Source organism: Nomascus leucogenys, chromosome 13 (assembly GCF_006542625.1).
Source record: "Nomascus leucogenys isolate Asia chromosome 13, Asia_NLE_v1, whole genome shotgun sequence".
NCBI classification, from domain to species: Eukaryota; Metazoa; Chordata; class Mammalia; order Primates; family Hylobatidae; genus Nomascus; species Nomascus leucogenys.
In genome coordinates, this window is record NC_044393.1 from 18,246,315 (window position 1) to 18,266,855 (window position 20,541).

Sequence of the window (20,541 nt, forward strand, 5' to 3'; positions counted from 1 at the left end):
TTTCCTACACCCACTTCTAGAGCCCTTGATGTTCTGTCAACTCCCGCAAGGTAGAGGGCACAGCAGGTTCACCATCTGTGTTTATTACAAACTGTTTAATTGTTTCTTATCCCAATAACTTTACAAATATAGAATCACATGCTAGTCTGGGGGTGCTGTGCAGTAAGTCACTACAAACTCGCTCAGGCACAGCTTAATGCCGCTGAGATCCATCTAGGAGCAGTCCCAGCGGTGGCCTCAGCCATGTGAGGAAGAGGGCTTTGGGGGAGGGCTGCCAAGTGTGGCCAGGGGACCCGGCCTCAGGTCTGTGGAGGTGCTTCAACAGCACGATGCTCATTCTCTGTCCGTAGTGTCTCCATATACTTTCTCATCTTCTCCACCATCCAGGAGGGTAGGACAAAGGATTTCAATTCCTCTAGCTTCAGATCCAGGCATCCTCTGGAACAGACATTGAAGAGAGAAGTTGGGGGAAGTGAGTATGTAGGCCCTGCCTCATTCTAGGGGCTACTTTGAGGAAGGGAGAGGAGAAGGGGCAGGAGACCCACTGGTTTTACCTGTAGTCATCACTGGCCGCAAGGTCCCGGATGTCCTCCTCGATGAGGAGGTAGGCCTGAGGCAGGAGCAAGGGAGAGTGGTCATTGCCTGATTCATTTCACTCCAACTCAGTAACACTTGATTAAACATCTGCTTAATGTAAGGCCTGCTACTAGGTGGAAGCGGGGTATGCGGTTTACAATTTAGTACGGAAGAGTAAGTGGGGAGGGATGGGAATGGTTCCTTGAGATAATCTTTTACTAAAGTAGATGCTTCATGGATGGGAGAGTAGGGACTGGTGACTTATTTATAGCCTTCTCTTTTAAAAAAGGACCCATTTCTCTCTTGAATGGTGTGGTGAAAATTAAAAATAAATAAATAAATAAATAAAAGGGATCCACCATTGCTCCTACGCCTTTTGGTTAAGATCAAGTGTACGAAAGGACCCAAGGTGGGTTATAACAAAATGGCAAGAAAGCCAGCAAAATATACATGGAAACAGGAAATCAGGAAGAGGAAACCATGTGCTCCCTCTGAGGACAAAGATAACTTGGTTTTGAACTTTGTGGCAAAATGGAAAACATGATAAACTGCTCTGCTGTCTAGTAATTGGCCTGTATTGTACTGGGGCCTGTAGAAATGCTTTGTCACAATGCCTCGGTCTACAGTGGGTGAGGGCCCTTTTGTGAACTTAACACATAGGTCTTCTGTGGGAGACTTTCTAATGTTAGGGTCAGGAATAATTGTGTATTCCTTGAGTAATTTGTCTACATCTTATGGGCACTATGAACCATAACAGATCAGGTGTCCATGAGTGGGGCCTACAGCTGAATTTGCCAACATCTGTAGAAGTGCACAGGTCTCCCAGGTCAGCAATATAAAAAACACTTTTTTTTTGTTTTCAAGAACTAGTTTTACTGGTGGCTTAATTTTAGGTCCTGCCCCCATCCCCTACCATCTATTTCTTATTTATGTAATGTTGCATTTTATGTACATGGAGCTTACCTGAAATCTTTTTTGAAGTAAAGCATAGGCATAAATAGAGTAGTAAAATAAAATACTATACTCCTTTCTCCAGAAAGGAGATGGCATATCAGTTTGTAAGGCACTTAGATTCTAAAAGGAGCAGTACCTGTGGTGGGAGTGAGTGAGTCCTCAGGTGGGGGACATTGTGTGTGATGGACAAAGCCCTCAGCAATAGTTTTTGAACACATGCAATGATGATTTTCCTAAGGTTGCTGTTTCATATGATCTGAGAACTCTTTAAGTAGAGGTAAATCTGGAAGGGGCTGCCAGGTATGCAAACACATTTCATTGCTAACTCCTACTGACAAGGGTTGCTGCCTCGAGTACCGTGTTGAGAAAAGATTCTATAGCTGTGTCTGGTGGAAGAGTGATCAATGAGTGAAATCTATCAGTGGGTGCAGCAGTGGGGAAAAGTAGTACTGTGTGTCTTATAACTGCTATTCCCATGGACAGCTAATAATATCCAAATATGTGATCTTGGAGGCATGAGGTGAAAGTGTGAGGGGGCGGAAGGGAGACCTAGGGATAGGGAAGGGAACCTGAAGATTACAATTTGCTTTTGGGCATGAAGAAATAGGCCTTATAAGTCTCTCTTCTCACACATTGGTCAGGCTTTGGGAGTCAGATTTGGAGGTAGGCTGTCACCCACAGCCAAAATCCTGGTTCCCAGGTGGGGTGGGTCACTGGTAGTGGCACAAATGAATAGTGCTTACCATCTTGCCCCCTGTTGCCCGCATGTGATGCTGCTCAGCCAGCCAGTGCTTGTCCTGGGGGTCAGCTGCATACTGTAAGGGATGAAGTTGTAAGAGAATTAGCCTCGGGTAAGGGGCTATTCTCATTTGGTCCCAAAGCATACTCTTGGCCAGTTGAGCAGTTCTTACCAAAAGTCCTTGTCTCCTAGCGTGGTGGATTTAGAGGGCTCGCTAATCTCTTCAGAGAAAGCTGAGCCAAGCCCAAAGGGCAGACCATGGGACCCAATTCCCAGAGACTTAGTATACTCCCAATCTCCACCCCCTTCTCAAAACAAAGCACCCCGGGCAACTGGTGGGACTGATAACTATTATTTTAGAGCTTCCTCTTTTAAAAAATGATCGGAGGTGACTTATAACGTCTGTAATTATTATGATGACCATAATAAAACAAAAATCAGGACACCTCATGTACTGTCGGACGCATAATAGCATCATGGTTAAGAACTCGGTTTTGGAGTTACAAATAAGGTTGGTTGGTTTATTGATTGATTGAGACGGAGTTTCACTCTTGTTGCCCAGACTGGAGTGCAATGGCATGATCTTGGTTCATCGCAACCTCCACCTCCTGGGTTCAAGTGATTCTCCTGCTTCAGCCTCCCAAGTAGCTGGCACTACAGGCATGCGCCACCACGCCCGGCTAATTTTGTATTTTTAGTAGAGACGGGGTTTCTCCATGTTGTTCAGGCTGGCCTTGAACTCCCGACCTCAGGTGATCTGCCCACCTTGGGCTCCCAAAGTGCTGGGATTATAGGCGTGAACCCCTGCGCCTGGCTGTTTATTTATTTATTGAGATGAAGTCTCACTCTGTTGTTCAGGCTAGAGTGCAGTGGCATGATCTTGGCTCACTGCAACCTCTGCCTCCTGGGTTCAAGCTATTCTTCTGCTTCAGCCTTGAGTATCTGGGATTACAGGCATGTGCCAACACACTTAGCTGATTTTTGTATTTTTAGTAGAGATGGGGTTTTGCCATGTTGGTCAGGCTGGTTTTGAACTCCTGGCCTCAACTGATCCACCCACTCAGTCTCCCAAAGTGTTGGGATTACAGGTATGAGCCACTGTGCTCAGCCCAAATAAGGCTTAAATTCTGGTTTCTAGGTTGGGCGCCTAGAAACCAGAATTTAAGCACCTTAAAAAAAAAAAAAATCGAGGAGTGAAGAGAAACTGATATATATTTTTTTGAGACGGAGTATCGCTCTGTCGCCCAGGTTGGAGTGCAGTGGTGTGATCTCGGCTCACTGCAACCTCTGCCTCCTGGGTTTAGGCAATTCTCCTGCCTCAGCCTCCCGAGTAGAGTAGCTAGGACTACAGGAGTGCACCACCATGCCTGGCTAAATTTTGTACTTTTAGTAGCCCCGCCTTGGGCTCCCAAAGTGCTGGGATTACAGGCATGAGTCACTGCACCTGGCTGAGAAACTGTTTTGCTCTCTACTACCTCCTGTGTATCGTCTGAATCTTTTTACAACGGGAATAGGTTTATGTATTATTTCTATAATCAAAACGTTTAAAAAAGGAAAAGAATTTGAATAATGCCTTCTGAAGGACAGAAAAATGGGCAAAAGATATAACAGGCAGCTTACAGAAGAAATACAAATAGATCCTAAATGACTGAAAAGATACTTATAATCACTAATAGAGAATTGTAAAGTTGGGCCAGGTGCAGTGGCTCATGTCTATAATCCCAGCACTTTGGGAGGCTGAGGCTGTGGATCATCTGAGGTCAGGAGTTCGAGACCAGCCTGGCCAACATGGTGAAAACTCATCTCTACTAAAAATATAAAAATTAGCTGGGCGTGGTGGTGGGTGCCTGTAATCCCAGCTACTCGGGAGGCTGAATCAGAAGAATTGCTTGAACCTGGGAGATGGAGGTTGCAGTGTGCCGAGATCGTGCTACAGCACTGCAGCCTGGGTGACAGAGGGACACTCTGTCCCATTTAAAGAAAAAAAAAAAAAGAATTGTAAAGTGAAACAACAAAAGAATTTTCCTTCCAGTTATTGGACTGGAAAGATTACAATGAGAAGTAATAACCACTGGTAATGAGAGTGTGGGTTGGGAGTTTATTACAAATGGTGGATTTTAGAATTGGGAAACTATGCTAATAATGATTAACACTTATTGAGCCCTTACTATGTGCCAGGCCTTATGCTGAGTGCTTTACTATAGTCTCTGTTAGTTAACCTTAAAAGGTTGATCTAGGGCTGGGCGCCGTGGCTCACGTCGGTAATCCCAGCACTTTGGGAGGCCAAGGAGGGTGGATCACGAGGTCAGGAGTTTTGAGACCAGCCTGGCCAAGATGGTGAAACCCCATCTCTACTAAAAATACAAAAATTAGCCGGGTGTGGTGGTGGGCACCTGTAATCCCAGCTACTCAGGAGGCTGAGGCAGAGAATTGCTTGAACCTGGGAGGTGGAGGTTGCGGTGAGCTGAGATTGCGCCACTGCACTCCAGCCTGGGTGACAGAGCAAGACTCCGTCTCAGAAAAAAAAAAATGGTTGGTCTATCACTATTCTCATTTTATACAGGACAAAAACAGACTCAGAAATGTGGATCAATTCCCAGACTTGAGCTAGTTAAAAAAAAGAAAAAAGAAAAAGAAATGTGGAGCCATTTGTTCAAGTTCATGCAGCTAGTAAACTAATGGAACCAGGCCTGAAGCCATACTTTAAACCACACTGAAGTGGGAATTCAAAGTAGGTCCAAGGGCATATTGATTTTGAGGGTGATACAAACAAAGCTCTTGGAGGAGGTGGATCTTAAAGAACAGTCAGGCAGATAAGGGTGGGAGAGAAAGGCCACCCGGGTAATGGGAATAGCAAGAGTGACGACACTAAGAGCGGAAAACGAAGGAGCCACTGGGCAAACTGTTTAAGTGTTGGGACTCGAGGATATCAGACTGGAGAAGAAGCGTGAGCAGGTATGCCTTTCAAAGAACTTGAAAACTTGCACAGAATGTGGTAGAGAAAGCCCGTGATTCTGGGATCCCACAGGGCTGTGCAGTTCTAGTAAGAGGTGCCAAGCCTTACGTATAAGTGCAAAAAACCATGCGTGGAACACATATGCACTGCTATTCTTCTAATCTACTTCGATGCTCTCGTAACTGATAAAATACAAAATCATCTAAGAGGGTGAGTGAGTTTATGATTTCCTCCATTATTCCTTCAAACAGTGGGGACCAAAACATAGCTGCTCTCAGGAAAGGAGTACCCTCTTTGAAAAGGCACAGGACCCTGCCTTGCTCCAAACTCTATTTTTTTTTTTTTGAGATGGAGTTTTGCTCTGTCGCCCAGGCTGGAGTGCAATGGTGCGATCTTGGCTCACTGCAACCTCCGCCTCCTGGGTTTAAGCAATTCTCCAGCCTCAGCCTCCCTAATAGCTGAGATAACAGGCACGCACCATCATGCCCAGATAATTTTTGTATTTTTAGTAGAGACAGGGTTTCTCCATGTTGGTCAGGCTGGTCTCGAACTCCCGACTTCAGGTGATCCGCCCGCCTCGGCCTCCCAAAGTGCTGGGATTACAGGCGTGAGCCACTGTGCCCGGCCCCAGAGTTATTTTAAAATGCAAATGTGAGGGCAGTGTGATCTCGGCTCACCACAACCTCCGCCTCCTGGGTTCAAGCGATTCTCCTGCCTCAGCCTCCCGAGTAGCTGGAATTATAGGCATGAGCCACCATGCCTAGCTAATTTTGTATTTTTAGTAGAGACAGGGTTTCTCCATGTTGGTCAGGCTGGTCTCGAACTCCCGACTTCAGGCGATCCGCCTGCCTTGGCCTCCCAAAGTGCTAGGATTACAAGCGTGAGCTCACACGTCTGGCCCAAACTCTAATTTACAGACAACCAAATATGGTAGTGGTTAAGAGCTCAGGCTTTGGTGAGGACAGACCTGGGTTTGAATCCTGACTCACCACTTCTAGCTGAATAACTGTGGGCAAGTCACTCAGCCTTTCTCAACCTCTGATTGTTTCAAATTTGTGAAATAAGGATGGCAAAACTTATTTTTTAAGATAATATAAGTATGGTATTTAAAACTGTGTTTGGCGCCCAATCAACATGCAGGCAAAGTAGCTGTTATTACTGAGGCACAGAGGTGTTGAGTAAATCATGAAAGGTAAAGGTGAATGGCAGAGGCGCAACTAGAACCCAGATGTCCCAACTCCAAGATCAGTGTTTGTTCTAAGCTTCTCTGTGCTGAGTGGAGTTCCCAGTCTACTCCCAATGCAATGGCCTGCTTTCCTCCCAGCAGTCACCTACCTTAAAGAGGTGTGGGTGCTTGATGTAGATTCTTCCTCTGGTGCCCCCCATCCCCAGGGCTCTGAAAAGTAAAAGCCAAGTGGTCAAGATTCCAGAAAGTGTAGTCCTACTAGTGAACTCCTGAGCTGTTTCCTCAATCAGTGCCAAAGCTCTTAAGCTTACTTGTTGGCTCGAGATCCCAACACAAAGGTAGTAGATTCATTCAGGCGAGCTGGGTCCCACTGTGCAAAAAATAGAGAAGCTGGTGAGGGTGAAATTTAATCTGATGGGTAGGACAGAAACACTCCTCCCCCTGCCCTTTTCTAACCCTTCCCTTGTCTATTGTTTAATCGACAGTTTACCCAAGACACTGAGTACTCACAATATGCTAGGCCCTGTCTGTGCTAGATACTGGGGATAAAGAGATGAATAAGATACAGTCTCTGTTTTCTAGGATGCCACCAACATATGTACAGATAATTACACCATTATGCGATGAGGCAATGACACAAGTGAGTGCCGGGTCTAAGGGCTGCCGAGGGGAGGGTACAGCCAGGAAGGCTTCCTTAGAGAGGCATTTCCCAAGTTAATTCTGAAAGGAGCACAAGTTGGGGTAAAGGGGGTCAGGAACAAGGGCATTCCAGACAGGGGGCAGCATGAGCAAAGACAGGTGAGAGGCAGCTTGGCCTGCTGGAGAAACTACTAGTAATTCTGTGCTGCTAACAGAGAGAGTATAAATTAGGGAGTGGCAACTGATGGGGCTAGAGAGAGAAACACAGAGGACTTGGAGGTCTTAGGAGGTTATGTTCAGGGGACTGTATTTTATTTCTTCTGTAGGCAATGGAGAATCGCTGAAGGCCTCTAAACAAGGAGTGAGAGTCAGATTTACTTTAAAGATAGCTGAGTTTTCTAACAATGTAGATAATGGATTTGAAGGGGCAAGACTATAGGCAGGGAGAGCAGTTTAGAGGCTGCTGTGATAAAGCATTGGAAAGCTGCTAAGGGCCTGAGCTAGGGCAGCAGTAAGGATGAAGAGAAGGAAGTAGGAACTGCAATATATTTAAGAGGAAGAATTGTCCAGGACTTGACTGGATGTAGGGAGGTGAGGAAGAGGAGGAGGAGGCAAAGATGATTAAGATAAAGAATGTAAAGAAGGGCTGTGAGGAAAGATTCTAATTTCATGTTTGGATATACTGAGTCTGAAATGCCTATGAAACATCCAGCAGAGTGGTCAAGCAGATAGTAAGATACACAAGTTTTAAAGTAGAAAGAGAGGCATGGGATGGACAAACAGGTATGGGAGTTTTAGAACATGGTGGTCCCTGAAACCAGAAGAGTATATGATTTAGATTATCCAGAGAGTTACTTTAGATGGAGAAGTGGGCCAAGGAGAGAATTCTGGGGAACATCCATTTATATAAGTCACTGCTGAGGAAGAACTCAGGAGAGAGAGGGAGGCAACAGAGGCTAATGGTTGAGAGCACAGACTCTGGTGTCAGCGGATCTTGGGTTTGAGACTCAGCTTGATTACTTACGAGTTATGTGACTTTGGGCAAGTCTTAAGTGCATTAAGTGTATAAGACAACTGAATAAAATAATTTATGACCACAGGGAAGCTGGCAGAAAAGGAAATGCCTCATTTATAGAATGGTTCACAGAATTGATCTCATAAGTTTGTTATAAAGATTAAATGAGATAGTCTACACAAAAGATTTAGGGCACTGCCCATTACATACTAAGTATTGAATCAGTATTAGTGACCACTAGCTCCTATAAGGAGAAGGCTTCAGCAAAGACTCGAGCCCTCTCTGTTTTGCCTCTAACTCCAATTCCTACACAGGATCCTCTCTGAGGCCAGTGTGGCTGGAGGTGGAGAGGGGGCGATGGCTCTGGAATGGTGTGCATGCACCCTTCGCCCCCTGCCCCTTTCCCTCATGGTGGGTCCTAGAGATAGTGGGACTATCTCCTGGGATCGTGATCTCTGCCATGCTCACATAATCATACCTTAGGGCCTTCTCGGCGAATTGGTTCACAGGATTTTGGTTTCCATCTGCTTGGAAGGAAAGAATAAAGGTGAATTCTCCAAGGTGAGACCTAGGACTAAATGCTGGCTTGCTGGTGGTGGTAGGAGTTCCTCACACACTCTCACTTTAGCCCCGGACATCCTCCTTTGTGGTGACACATTAGAGGAGGAACAAAGGGAAAAAAGCACTAGACTAGAAGCCATTCTAGCCTAGCTCTGCTCTTACATAGTGGCATGAGCAACTCCAAGAACCTCTGAGTGGCAGTTTTCTCATCTGTCAAGAGACAAAAACAGCAACTGCTCTACCTGTCTTGTGTTTGTGAGGAATAAAACTGTTTTGTGTAGGAGACACATCTAAGGTATGACAGTTAATACTATCCCATCTGCTAAGCCAGCTGTTCCAAACTAACCCCACGCCCCTGAACCAGACCAGTGTGGCTTTATTTGATTTAAATACTGGGCTCCTATGTAAAGTTTTGTTTGAAAGAGATTCTGCTGCTTCAGAATTTTTTTAAAAAGTGGGGCTGGGGGTGGGTTGAGGGGGAAGGAGGGATGAACAAGCAGAACACAGAGGATTTTTAGGGCACTGGAAGCACTCGGTGTGATACTAGAATGGTGGATGCCTGTCACTATGCATTTGTCTAAGTTTATGTACAACACCAAGAGTGAACCCTCATGGAAACTTGCACTCTGAGGATCAAGACGAGTCAAAGTAGGCTCATCAAATGTAACAAATGTACCACTCTGGTGCCTGATGTTGATAATGGGGGAGGCTGTGCATGTGTAGGGTCAGGGAGTATATGGGATATATCTGTACCTTCCTCTCAATTTTGCTGTGAACCTAAAACTGCTCTAAAAAAAAAGTTAAGTCTTAAAAAATATATATATTTGAAAATGACCATCTTGGAGGCAATGTTAACTATATGACATTAGGCAAGTAATTCTGAGTCTGTTCTTTATCTGAAAAATTAATGATATCTTCTTTAGAGGGTGGCTATAAAGATTAAAAGGTAAAGTATGTAACGTATTTAGACCAGTCATAAGCATCCAATATATACTAACAATGACAAACTTTTGGAGTTTAATCAAGCTGGGCCAAACTGTTCAGGGGGTAAAACAATTTCCTCCTCACTACCCTCCTTCCTCACCCCTCAAACCAGGGTAATCCCCCTCCACGATGACTTAAGCTGATGGATCTGATTTTGACAGGCACAGAACCTGGCCTCTTTTCCTTCAGGGCCCCTCTCTCTGTCTGCTCCCCTATGCTCTCACCACACTGTTGGTCCCTACTCACACCATGCCGGCGGCTGCCCGGTCGCTTGACAGGATGTGTCCAGGAGGCCGTCCTTTCCTCTGCCACAAAAAACAGCTGTCAGAGGTCTGACCCTGTGGTTACTCCCCATACCCCACTGGCAGGTCCAGGGTCACTTGGCAGAGATGGTTTTCCAAAGAGATCAAATTATGTCTGACAGGGACAGGGAGAAAAATTGCCTCGCATGCCTAGGAAGGCTCAAAAGGGCTTTGAGGAAGCCCAGTACCTTGTGGAGTGAAAAGCCTTTTTTGAGAGACAGGGTCTGACTCTGTTACTCAGCCTGGAGTGCAGTGGCATGATCATGGCTCACTACAGCCTTGAACTCCTGGGCTCAAGTGATCCTCCCACTGCAGCCTCTCATGTAGCTAGGATGACAGAAATGTGCCAGCATGCCTGCCTAATTTTTTTTTTTATTTTAGAGACAGGGTCTCACTATGTTACCCAGACTGGTCTCAAAACTCCTGAGCTCAAGTGATCCTTCCCGCTTGACCTCCCAAAGTGTTGGGATTACAGGTGTGAGCCACCACACTTGGCCTGACAAGCCTTTTTTCAGCCAGAAAACAAAACAAGGAAATGGTTTACCTTTTTAGGAAGGGGGCTTCCTCGATGGGCACATTCTTCTTCTGCCTGACGGCCACGCTAAAAGAAAAGGGAAGGGAATCAGTGGAAGGCCAGTGCCTGGGAGCTACAGGTCCTCTGGAGTTGCAGAAGACAGAGCCCTGGACTACAGCTCTCCAGCCCCACTCTGACCCAGGCCAAAGAAGCCCATCCAGCATGATGCTCTGTGGACCTGGTCCTACAAATGGAAGTACATGAAACCTCCCTGGGCCCACATATTTCACTTGCCTCCCAGCCTGAAGGACCTCCTGCTCCAATACCCCAGAACACAGTGACTCTGACCTTTATTCCTGGAAGCTCATGGGTCAATCTGGGTATTACTTTTTCTCCATCTGAAAATAGCAGTTTAGCCTGAAGGGAAAAAGACCAAGTGTTACCAGTCACTATTTTGGTGGGTAAGCACACCCTACCTACTTCCTTTTTTTTTTTGAGACAGAGTCTCGCTCTGTTGCTCAGGCTGAGTGCAGCAGCACCATCTTGGCTCACTGCAACCTCCGTCTCCTGGGTTCAAGTGATTCTCATGCCTCAGCCTCCAAAGTAGCTGGGACTACAGGGGTGCGCCACCATACCCATCTAATTTTTGTATTTTTAGAAGAGATAGGATTTCACCATGTTGGACAGGCTGGTCTCGAACTCCTGACCTCAAGTGATCTGCCCACTTCCAAAAAAAATATATATATATATATATTTTTTTTCTGGAGATGGAGTTTCACTCTCGTCGCCCAGGCTGGAGTGCAATGGTGCTATCTCAGCTCACTGCAACCTCCGCCTCCTGGGTTCAAGCAATTCTCCTGCCTCAGCCTCCCGAGTAGCTGGGAATACAGGTATGTGCCACCACGCCCGGCTAATTTTTGTATTTTTATTGGAAACGGGGTTTCACCATGTTGGCCAGGCTGGTCTTGAACTCTTAACCTCAGGTGATCCACCTGCCTTGGCCTCCCAAAGTGCTGCGATTACAGGCATGAGCCACCACGCCCAGCCACATATATATATATATTTATATGCATAGAAACAGATATCTATTTTTAAAAAAACTTGAATGATCATAGCTGAAAAAATTTAAAAATGTAAAAAAGCAAAATAAGAAAAACCTGGAATCTCATTAAACTACTGTTAATGTTTCAATGTAAATTCTTCCTTGCTTTTCCCATGTAAATACATACTATATGTTTTTTCAAACTAAATACATTAGTATAACACATATTCCTCAGTAAGCTGCTGTTTTTCTTTCTTTTTTTTTTTTTGAGATGGAATCTCGCTCTGTTGCCCAGACTGGAGTACAGTGGTGCGATCTTGGCTGACTGCAATCTCTGCCTCCCAGGTTCAAGCAGTTCTCCTGCCTCTGCCTCCTGAGTAGCTGGGATTACAGGCATGCCACCATACCCAGCTAATTTTTTTTTTTTTTTGTATTTTTAGTAGAGATGGAGTTTTATCATGTTGGCCAGGCTAGTCTCAAACTTCTGACCTCGTGATCTGCCCACCTCAGCCTTCCAAAGTGTTGGGATTACCGGCGTGAGCCAGTGCGCCTGGCCTGCTGTTTTTCTTTTAATAAATATTGAGTACCTAGGACTTAAGTGCTGTGGACACAGCAGTAACTAGGACAAGCTCTTGTGGAGCTTATAGTTTGTGGGTGATCTGGATAATACGCACAGAAACAAACAAGGTAACTGTGGATCATGATAGATGCTGTGAGAAAAAAAGAAAAAACCCAGGCAGATGTGACAGAGAACCACCAGAGGGGGAGGGCTACTTTGAGGGAATGGCCAGGGAAGACCTTGGTGAGAAGGTGGCCTCTGAGGTTGAGATGTGAAGGAGGCTGTAAAAAAAGCTGGGCAGAAGTGTTTCAGCAGCAGGGAGGAGTGCAGAAGCTCAAAGGTGGGAATACCTGGCTCATTTGAGGAAGAAAAGGATGGAATGGGCAGACGGGAGATGGTGCATGAGCAGGAACCTTGCAGCAGGTGGAGAATTGGGTTCACCTGACCTCTGCCGGCGGCATTTGACAGTGCTGAGGGCTCCCCCTTCTGGAAACACTCTTTTCTACAGGCTCCTGTGGCCACACTTGCCCTTCTACTTCTCTGGCCATTCTTTCTTAGCCTTCTTTGCTGGCTTTTCCTCCTCAATCTGGTTCTTTTCCCTCTATCCTCTCTCATTACATATTCTATCTGCTCTCACCTCACAGCTTCAATTAATATCTATAACCCGTAACTCCATAATTCAGCTGTAGACAAAAGGTTATCCTCTTAGCTCTAGACTTATATACCATATAGTCTGCCCCATGTCTATGCTTGGATGGCTCAAAGCTGCTAATCCATAATTGGATTCATGTTCTTCTCCTCCAAACTTTGTCCGTTTTCACTGAAGGGTGATCAAGTCTCAATGTGTAATTATGCATACATTTGTTGGTAATCTAATTCATACCTGTCTGCTTAAGTAGGCTGTTAAGTTCTATTAGAGCAGGAAGCTTGTTTGTTCATTTATCATTTGTTTGTTCCTTCCTTTACTCAATAATTCAGCAAACTCTGTACACATACTAAGAGTCATATTCCAGGGCTGGGAATACAGTGGTGAACAAGATTTGGCCTCAACTCTTGTAAAGCTCAAGATTTTAGCAGAGGTAGGAGTGTGAGGGGAAGACCTCTCTGATATTTAAACTAAGATCTGAAGAAAAGAAGGAGCCGGCTTTATAGGGTTAAGGGGAGAGTACTTCAGGTACTAAGAACAGCAAGTGAAATGGCCTAAGCTTGTGCTGGAGGAGCAGAAAGGAGTTCAGAATGGCCAGAGTATAGTCATTAAAAAAGAGGTGAGATGAAATGAAGTTAAAGAAGCAGGCAGAAGCCAGTCGAGGGTGGGCTCCGTGGGTCATGGTAAGGCATTTTTTTATTACACTTTAAGCTTTAGGGTACATGTGCACAACGTGCAGGTTTGTTACATATGTATACATGTGCATGTTGGTGTGCTGCACCCAGTAACTCGTCATTTAACATTAGGTATATCTCCTAATGCTATCCCTCCCCCCTTCCCCCACCCCACAACAGGCCCCGGTGTCTGATATTCCCCTTCCTGTGTCCATGTATTCTCACTGTTGAATTCCCACCTATGAGTGAGAACATGCAATGTTTGGTTTTCTGTTCTTGTGTTAGTTTGCTGAAAATGATGGTTTCCAGCTTCATCCATGTCCCTACAAAGGACATGAACTCATCCTTTTTTATGGCTGCATAGTATTCCATGGTGTATATGTGCCACATTTTCTTAATCCGGTCTATCGTTGTTGGACATTTGGCTTGGTTCCAAGTCTTTGCCGCAATAAACATACACGTGCATGTGTCTTTATAGCAGCATGATTTATATACCTTTGGGTATATACCCAGTAATGGGATGGCTGGGTCAAATGGTATTTCTAGTTCTAGATCCCTGAGGAATCGCCACACTGACTTCCACAATGGTTGAACTAGTTTACAGTCCCACCAACAGTGTAAAAGTGTTCCTATTTCTCCACATCCTCTCCAGCACCTGTTGTTTCCTGACTTTTTAATGATCACCATTCTAACTGGTGTAAGATGGTATCTCATTGTGGTTTTGATTTGCATTTCTCTGGTGGCCAGTGATGATGAGCATTTTTTCATGTGTCTTTTGGCTGCATAAATGTCTTCTTTTGAGGAGTGTCTGTTCATGTCCTTTGCCCACTTGTTGATGGGGTTGTTTTTTTCTTGTAAATTTGTTTGAGTTCATTGTATATTCTGGGTATTAGCCCTTTGTCAGATGAATAGATTCAAAATTTTTCTCCCATTCTGTAGGTTGCCTGTTTACTCTGATGGTAGTTTCTTTTGCTGTGCAGAAGCTCTTTAGTTTAATTAGATCCCATTTGTCAATTTTGGCTTTTGTTGCCATTGCTTTTGGTGTTTTAGACATGAAGTCCTTGCCCATGCCTATGTCCTGAATGGTATTGCCTAGGTTTTCTTCTAGGGTTTTTATGGTTTTAGGTCTAACATTTAAGTCTTTAATCCATCTTGAATTAATTTTTGTATAAGGTGTAAGGAAGGGATCCAGTTTTGGCTTTCTACATATGGCTAGCCAGTTTTCCCAGCAGGATCATGGTAAGGCATTAAGACTTTATTCTCCCTGCAACAAGAAAGTCACTGAAGGGTTTTTAAAATGGGGAGCGACATGATCTAATTCATCTTTAAGAGATCAGTCTGGCTGCTGTGAGAAGCTGGCTGCTATGGAACTGGGTAATGGTGAATGTAACTCTGGACTGAGATATAAATGTGTGAATTATGAGCAGCTGAATTGGCTTCCAAGCCTCAGGACTAGATGAAAACACCTAAGAAAACAGTGAGCCATGAAAGAGAAGGGGTTTGAGGACTGAACTTGGGAAGGCACCAAGTTAGAGGCAGGGGGTGAGGGAGAAGAGTAGGCAATGAGGTTGGAGCAAAGTCAAGGCACTTGAGCCAACAGAGGAGCATTCCAAGAAACACGAAATGATCCACTGTGACAGATGTCACTGAGAAGCTGAGTAGGTTGAGGAGAGTTAGGGACCAGAGGGTTTGACAACACGGAAGTTACTAGTGACCCCGACAAGAGGGGTTCCAGTGAAGTAGTGGGAACTGAAGCGAAAACAAAGTGAACAGAATGAATGGGAGGTGAGAAAGTGAGCCAGCGACTATTGGCGACCTTTCCTGATGTCTCCCTATAAAATGGTGATGGCAACAATTCCTCCTACTAACAGCAGCTGACACATGTAAACAGGTTCTCTACTATCTTGGGAACAGTCATTTATAGACCTGATGTCACGCCTCCTGACCACACCAGAGAGGCAGGGAGGCAGCAGGATGCTCATCCCCATGACACCAAATGGGGCCGTGATAACTTGATCCACCAAGTACCCACAGGGGTAAGACAGATCTTAGCTATTCTAATTATTGTGTGTCTTAAGCCATTTCTTTCTTTTTTTTTTTTTTTGCTTTGCTTTTAAAAATTTTTTTCTAGCTCTATTGATGTACAATAGATAAACACAAATGGTATATATTCAAGGTGTACAATGTGATTAATTGACATACATATACATAGTGAAATGATCACCACAATGAAATCAATCAACACATACACCACTACCATTTTGTGTGTGTGGACACTTAAGATCTACGGTCTTAGCAAATTTCAAGTAAACAATAGAGATAAACTATAGTCACCATGCTGTACATCAGATTGCCCAGAACTTGTTCGTCGTATAACTGAAAGTTTGTACCCTTTGATTAACATCCCCCCACTTCTCCCCTCCAGCTACTGCGATTCTACTCTCTGCTTCTATGAGTTTGCTAAGCCACAATTTCTTCATCTGTAAAATAGTAATTAAAAGATATCTTCTGTACATGGTTTCTTCTGAGACATAAAAAAAAAATGCATTTACCCTGGTACCTGACATATAGTAGCTACTTCCCTTCCCTTCCCTGTCAGCAACAGCCTCAAGCCTATCTCGATATGTGGCTTGCTGGGCATTCCCCAAAATACCACTGATGACAAGATCACATTTCTTTTTTTTGTTTGTTTTTGAGACAGTCTTGCCCTTTCACCCAGGCTGGAGTGTAGTGGTGCCATCTCGGCTCACTGTAACCTCCGTCTCCCGGGTTCAAGAGATTCTTGTGCCTATGGCTCCCAAGCAGCTAGGATTATAGGCGTGCGCCATCATGCCCAGCTAATTTTTGTATTGTTTGTAGAGATGGGGTTTAGCCATGTTGCCCAAGCTGGTCTCAAACTCCTGGCCTTGAGTGATCTGCCCACCTTGGCCTCCCACAGTCCTGGGATTACATGTGTGAGCCACCACATCCGGCTTAAGATTACATTTCTTATCAGAGGCTCGAGAGCTAAACCTTGTGCCTGCATCTCTTGTCCCCTTTGGTCTCACCTGCTCCAGGCAGCTCCGACAGGCTTCCTGGATCAGCTGCTCTGCGTCCACCTCTTCCCCAACATTGTCTCGCACGTTCAGTGCTGCCTTCTGGAAGAACTAGGGGAGCACAACAGAGGACAAGGTCAGAGTCCTGTTAATGTGCATCAACCTGAAGGAAACTGAATATAAAATAAGTTTTTATCCTAGCCTCATACAGAAGGGAAAAGTGATTATGAGCAAGGCTTTGGGATCAGCCAGATTTAGATTCACATTTCAGGCTCAACCTCCTCCCTTTATTCCCCCTCTTAAGGATATAATCGTGGAGGTGCCCTACAGATTGAGGTGTAAACAGTGCCAAAAATCAGGCCGGGTGCGGTGGCTCACGCCTGTAATCCCAGCACTTTGGGAGGCGAGGTGGGCGAGTTCGAGACCATCCTGGCTAACACGGTGAAACCCCGTCTCTACTAAAAATACAAAAAATTAGCCGGGTGTAGGCCGGGCGCGGTGGCTCATGCCTGTAATCCCAGCACTTTGGGAGGCCGAGGTGGGCGGATCACGAGGTCAGGAGATCAAGACCATCCTGGCTAACACAGTGAAACCCCGTCTCTACTAAAAATACAAAAAAATTAGCCGGGCGAGGTGGCGGGCACCGGTAGTCCCAGCTACTCAGGAGGCTGAGGCAGGAGAATGGCGTGAACCCCAGGGGGCGGAGCCTGCAGTGAGCCGAGATGGCGCCATTGCACTCCAGCCTGGGCGACAGCGAGACTCTGTCTCAAAAAAAAAAAAAAAAAAAAAAATTAGCCAGGTGTGGTGGCGGATGCCTGTAATCCCAGCTACTTGGGAGGCTGGGGCAGAGAATTGCTTGAACCCAGGAGGGGGAGGTTGCAGTGAGCCAAGACCGTGCCACTGCACTCCAGCCTGGTGACAGAGTGAGACTCTGTCTCAAAAAAAAAAAAAAAAAAAAAATTTTTTTTTTTTTAGTACAGATGAGGTCCCACTATGTTGCCCAGGCTGGTCTCAAACTCCTGGCCTCAAGTGATCCTGCCTCAGCCTCCCAAAGTGCTTGGGTTGCAGGTGTGAGCCACTGTGCATGGCCCCAATAATGGTGATACTATTAAACAACTAATAAAAATACTTACTGGACACTTTTTTTTTTTTTGAGACGGAGTCTCGCTCTGTCGCCCAGGCTGGAGTGCAGTGGCGCAATCTCGGCTCACTGCAAGCTCCGCCTCCCGGGTTCATGCCATTCTCCTGCCTCAGCCTCTCCGAGTAGCTGGGACTACAGGCACCCGCCACCATGCCCGGCTAATTTTTTTTTGTATTTTTAGTAGAGACGGGGTTTCACTGTGTTAGCCAGGATGGTCTCGATCTCCTGACCTCGTGATCCGCCCGCCTCGGCCTCCCAAAGTGCTGGGATTACAAGTGTGAGCCACTGCACCCAGCCTATTGGACACTCGTTATGTCCTAAGCACAGTGCTCAGCACAGTACATTTAAGTCACTTCATCCTTACAAGAGGTCAACAAAAAAAAAAATACGTGAGTGACAAGGGCAGATTAAAAAAAAAAAGATATTTGAATTACCCTCAAGGAGGGAATAAAATTCTTGGGGGATTAAAAATTCGAAAACTGGCCAGGTGCCCTGGCTCACACCTATAATCCCAGCACTTTGGGAGGCCAAGGCAGGCAAATCATTTGAGGTCAGGAGTTCGAGACCAGCCTGGCCAACAGTGAAACCCCATCTCTACTAAAAATACAAAAATTAGCCACGCAAGGTGGTGGGCACCTGTAATCCCAGCTGCTAGGGAGGCTGAGGCACAAGAATCGCTGGAACCCAGGAAGCGGAGGTTGTGGTGAATCGATATTGTGCCACTACACTCCAGCCTGGGTGACAGAGTGAGACCCTGTCTCAAAAACACAAAACAAAACAAAAAAAACAACAACAAAAAAGGAAAGCTTTAGATATCTGTGTGTAGGAAAGAGACAGACTGGTGATGCAGGGAAAGACTGGGCTCCTTATGAGTCTCTCCCCTGTTATTTTTTATCCTGTGTCCCTCTCACCTTCATGTACTTGTTGAAGACAGTCTGGATCTCCTCGTTGATGCTAGGCTGCAGGACAGCTCGGAGGAGATCCATGGAGATGGCAGGATCTGTGAAACTGCATTCAGGAGGGAGACAGGGTGAGGGGGCATGTCCCAAATATATTCTTTCCCAGCCTCCCCAGTCAATTATGGACATAGAATTCTTCAACAATACTAGACAGCTTTTATTGAAAACTAGCTATGTGCTCAGATTTTGTGCAAATCACAGAGGCATGACTTTCTCATAATAACTCTATGAAATGCGTATTATTTTCAAAGTTTTTTTTGTTTTTTTTTTTTTTTGAGACGGAGTCTCACTATGTTGCCCGGGCTGGAGTGCAGTGGCGTGGTTTTGGCTCACTGCAACCTCCGCCTCCTGGGTTCAAGCAATTCTCCTGCCTCAGCCTCCTGAGTAGCTGGGATTACAGGTATGCACCACCACGCCCAGCTAATTTTTGTATTTTTAGTAGAGACCAGGTTTCTCCATTTTGGTCAGGCTGGTCTCGAACTCCCAACCTCAGGTGATCTGCCCGCCTCAGACTCCCAAAGTGCTAGGATTACAGGCGTGAGCCACTGCGCCCGGCCAATTTTTTGTATTTTTGGTAGAGACGGGGTTTCTCCATGTTGGTCAGGCTGTTCTTGAAGTCCGACCTCAGGTGATCCGCCCACCTCAGCCTCCCAAAGTGCTGGGATTACAGGCGTGAGCCACCGCGCCCGGCCCAAAGTGTTTTTATGAAATATAATACTTATACAGAAAAGTCTATACACTTTAATGAGTAATTATAGTGAACATCCATTTCACCACTACCAGCATCCCAAAGGCCCACCTTGTGCTCTCTCCCTTCCCTGACATGCATACTATTAATCCCTCTTTATAGCTGAGAAAACAGGGGCTCATCATAGTCTGCATGAGAACACAGTTGTCTGACTCCAGAGCCTGTTCTCTTAAACTCCATGCTAATTGACCTCTTTAGAGCCCTCAACCACAGAGCCAGTGAATGTGAGGGATCTTAGGTATTGTTTATTCCACAACCCATCTCCTGTGCCCTTCCCCATTTTGTACGTGAGTTCAGAGAAGGAAGTGACTTGACTAGCTCAAGATCACACAGAGTTACAGAATCGGAGTCTCCTCTTTCTCAGTCCTGTGCTCTTTCTACCGGCTGTAGATCTCCATAGCCTTGTGCACTGGGGATCCCAAAGCTGCCATGCAAGCCAGTGGCTGGGATATAAGTCCCATGCAGGGCCAGCCTTACCTTGTTGTCATCTGTGAGCGGCGGCCCCTCCGCTGCACCTGCCGGTGCTTTATCATTATGTTCCAAGGGTTCTGTGGGGACCAAGGGAACAAATGTCACTGCGGCCTGTGACACTGGAGGTGGAGGGTGGGTATGAAGTTAAACCTGGACATCCCTGCTTCTCAGATCCGTCACCATCTCTCATCATCTTGGGGTATCGGGGGACGACAATAGTTGTAAGGCCTCCTCCACCAAAGATGAACTGAGGAAGTTTCCTGCCTTAAAAGTCCCGACCCTGCCTTCTGGCACCGCAGGAGGAAGGGAAGCAGTGTTTACCGAGGGTCAACTCTGTGTCAGGTGATGTCCTGGGCACTGTACCCGCCTTTATCTTCCCATCCCACAACAACTTTTATGAGACAGGTACTAATCATTTCCATTTTATAGAAGAGGATCCTGGGACTCAGGGGGTTGACAGGGATGGCCCACGTCACCTAGCTAGGAGGGCGGCACCAGAATTTAAATCCAGGTCGTCGGGCTGCGAAAACGCCAACCCCCTCTGCAGCTCCAGCCGCCGCGTTCTCTCGCCCGCGGGCCAGGGTCCCAGGAGCCCGGAGGCCGTGCCCGGCCCAAGCCCAGACCTCACCGGGGGCGCCCTCACCGTAAGAACCAGCTGCCCCGCTGCGCCCGCATCCCCCAGCTCCAAGCCGCCCCGCTCGGCCCCGCTGGGTCCCCGCGGCTGCTCGGCGTCGCCAGTGGCTCCCATGGCGCCCCCGGCCCCCACAACTCCGCTGGACTCTGTCACCGGCCGGAAAGTGGCGCCGTGACGTCACTGGAGCGCGCTGCTCGTCCGCCCGG

At 46.2% G+C, this 20,541-nt stretch overlaps 1 protein-coding gene across 1 annotated transcript; it reads right to left on the reverse strand.

Annotated features, from left to right (window-relative positions):
- Positions 1-67: 67 nt before the first annotated feature.
- DNTTIP1 (deoxynucleotidyltransferase terminal interacting protein 1) lies at positions 68-20,511 on the reverse strand. The gene is made up of 13 exons (XM_030826286.1): positions 20,345-20,511; positions 19,708-19,778; positions 18,435-18,531; positions 16,395-16,493; positions 10,775-10,843; positions 10,457-10,513; positions 9,857-9,915; positions 8,544-8,589; positions 6,723-6,781; positions 6,561-6,621; positions 2,274-2,345; positions 555-610; positions 68-438 (listed from the first exon to the last, which is right to left on the reverse strand). The coding sequence occupies exons 1-13, from the start codon at positions 20,447-20,449 to the stop codon at positions 300-302; spliced, it is 990 nt and encodes a 329-aa protein (XP_030682146.1). The 5' UTR covers positions 20,450-20,511; the 3' UTR covers positions 68-299.
- Positions 20,512-20,541: the final 30 nt, after the last annotated feature.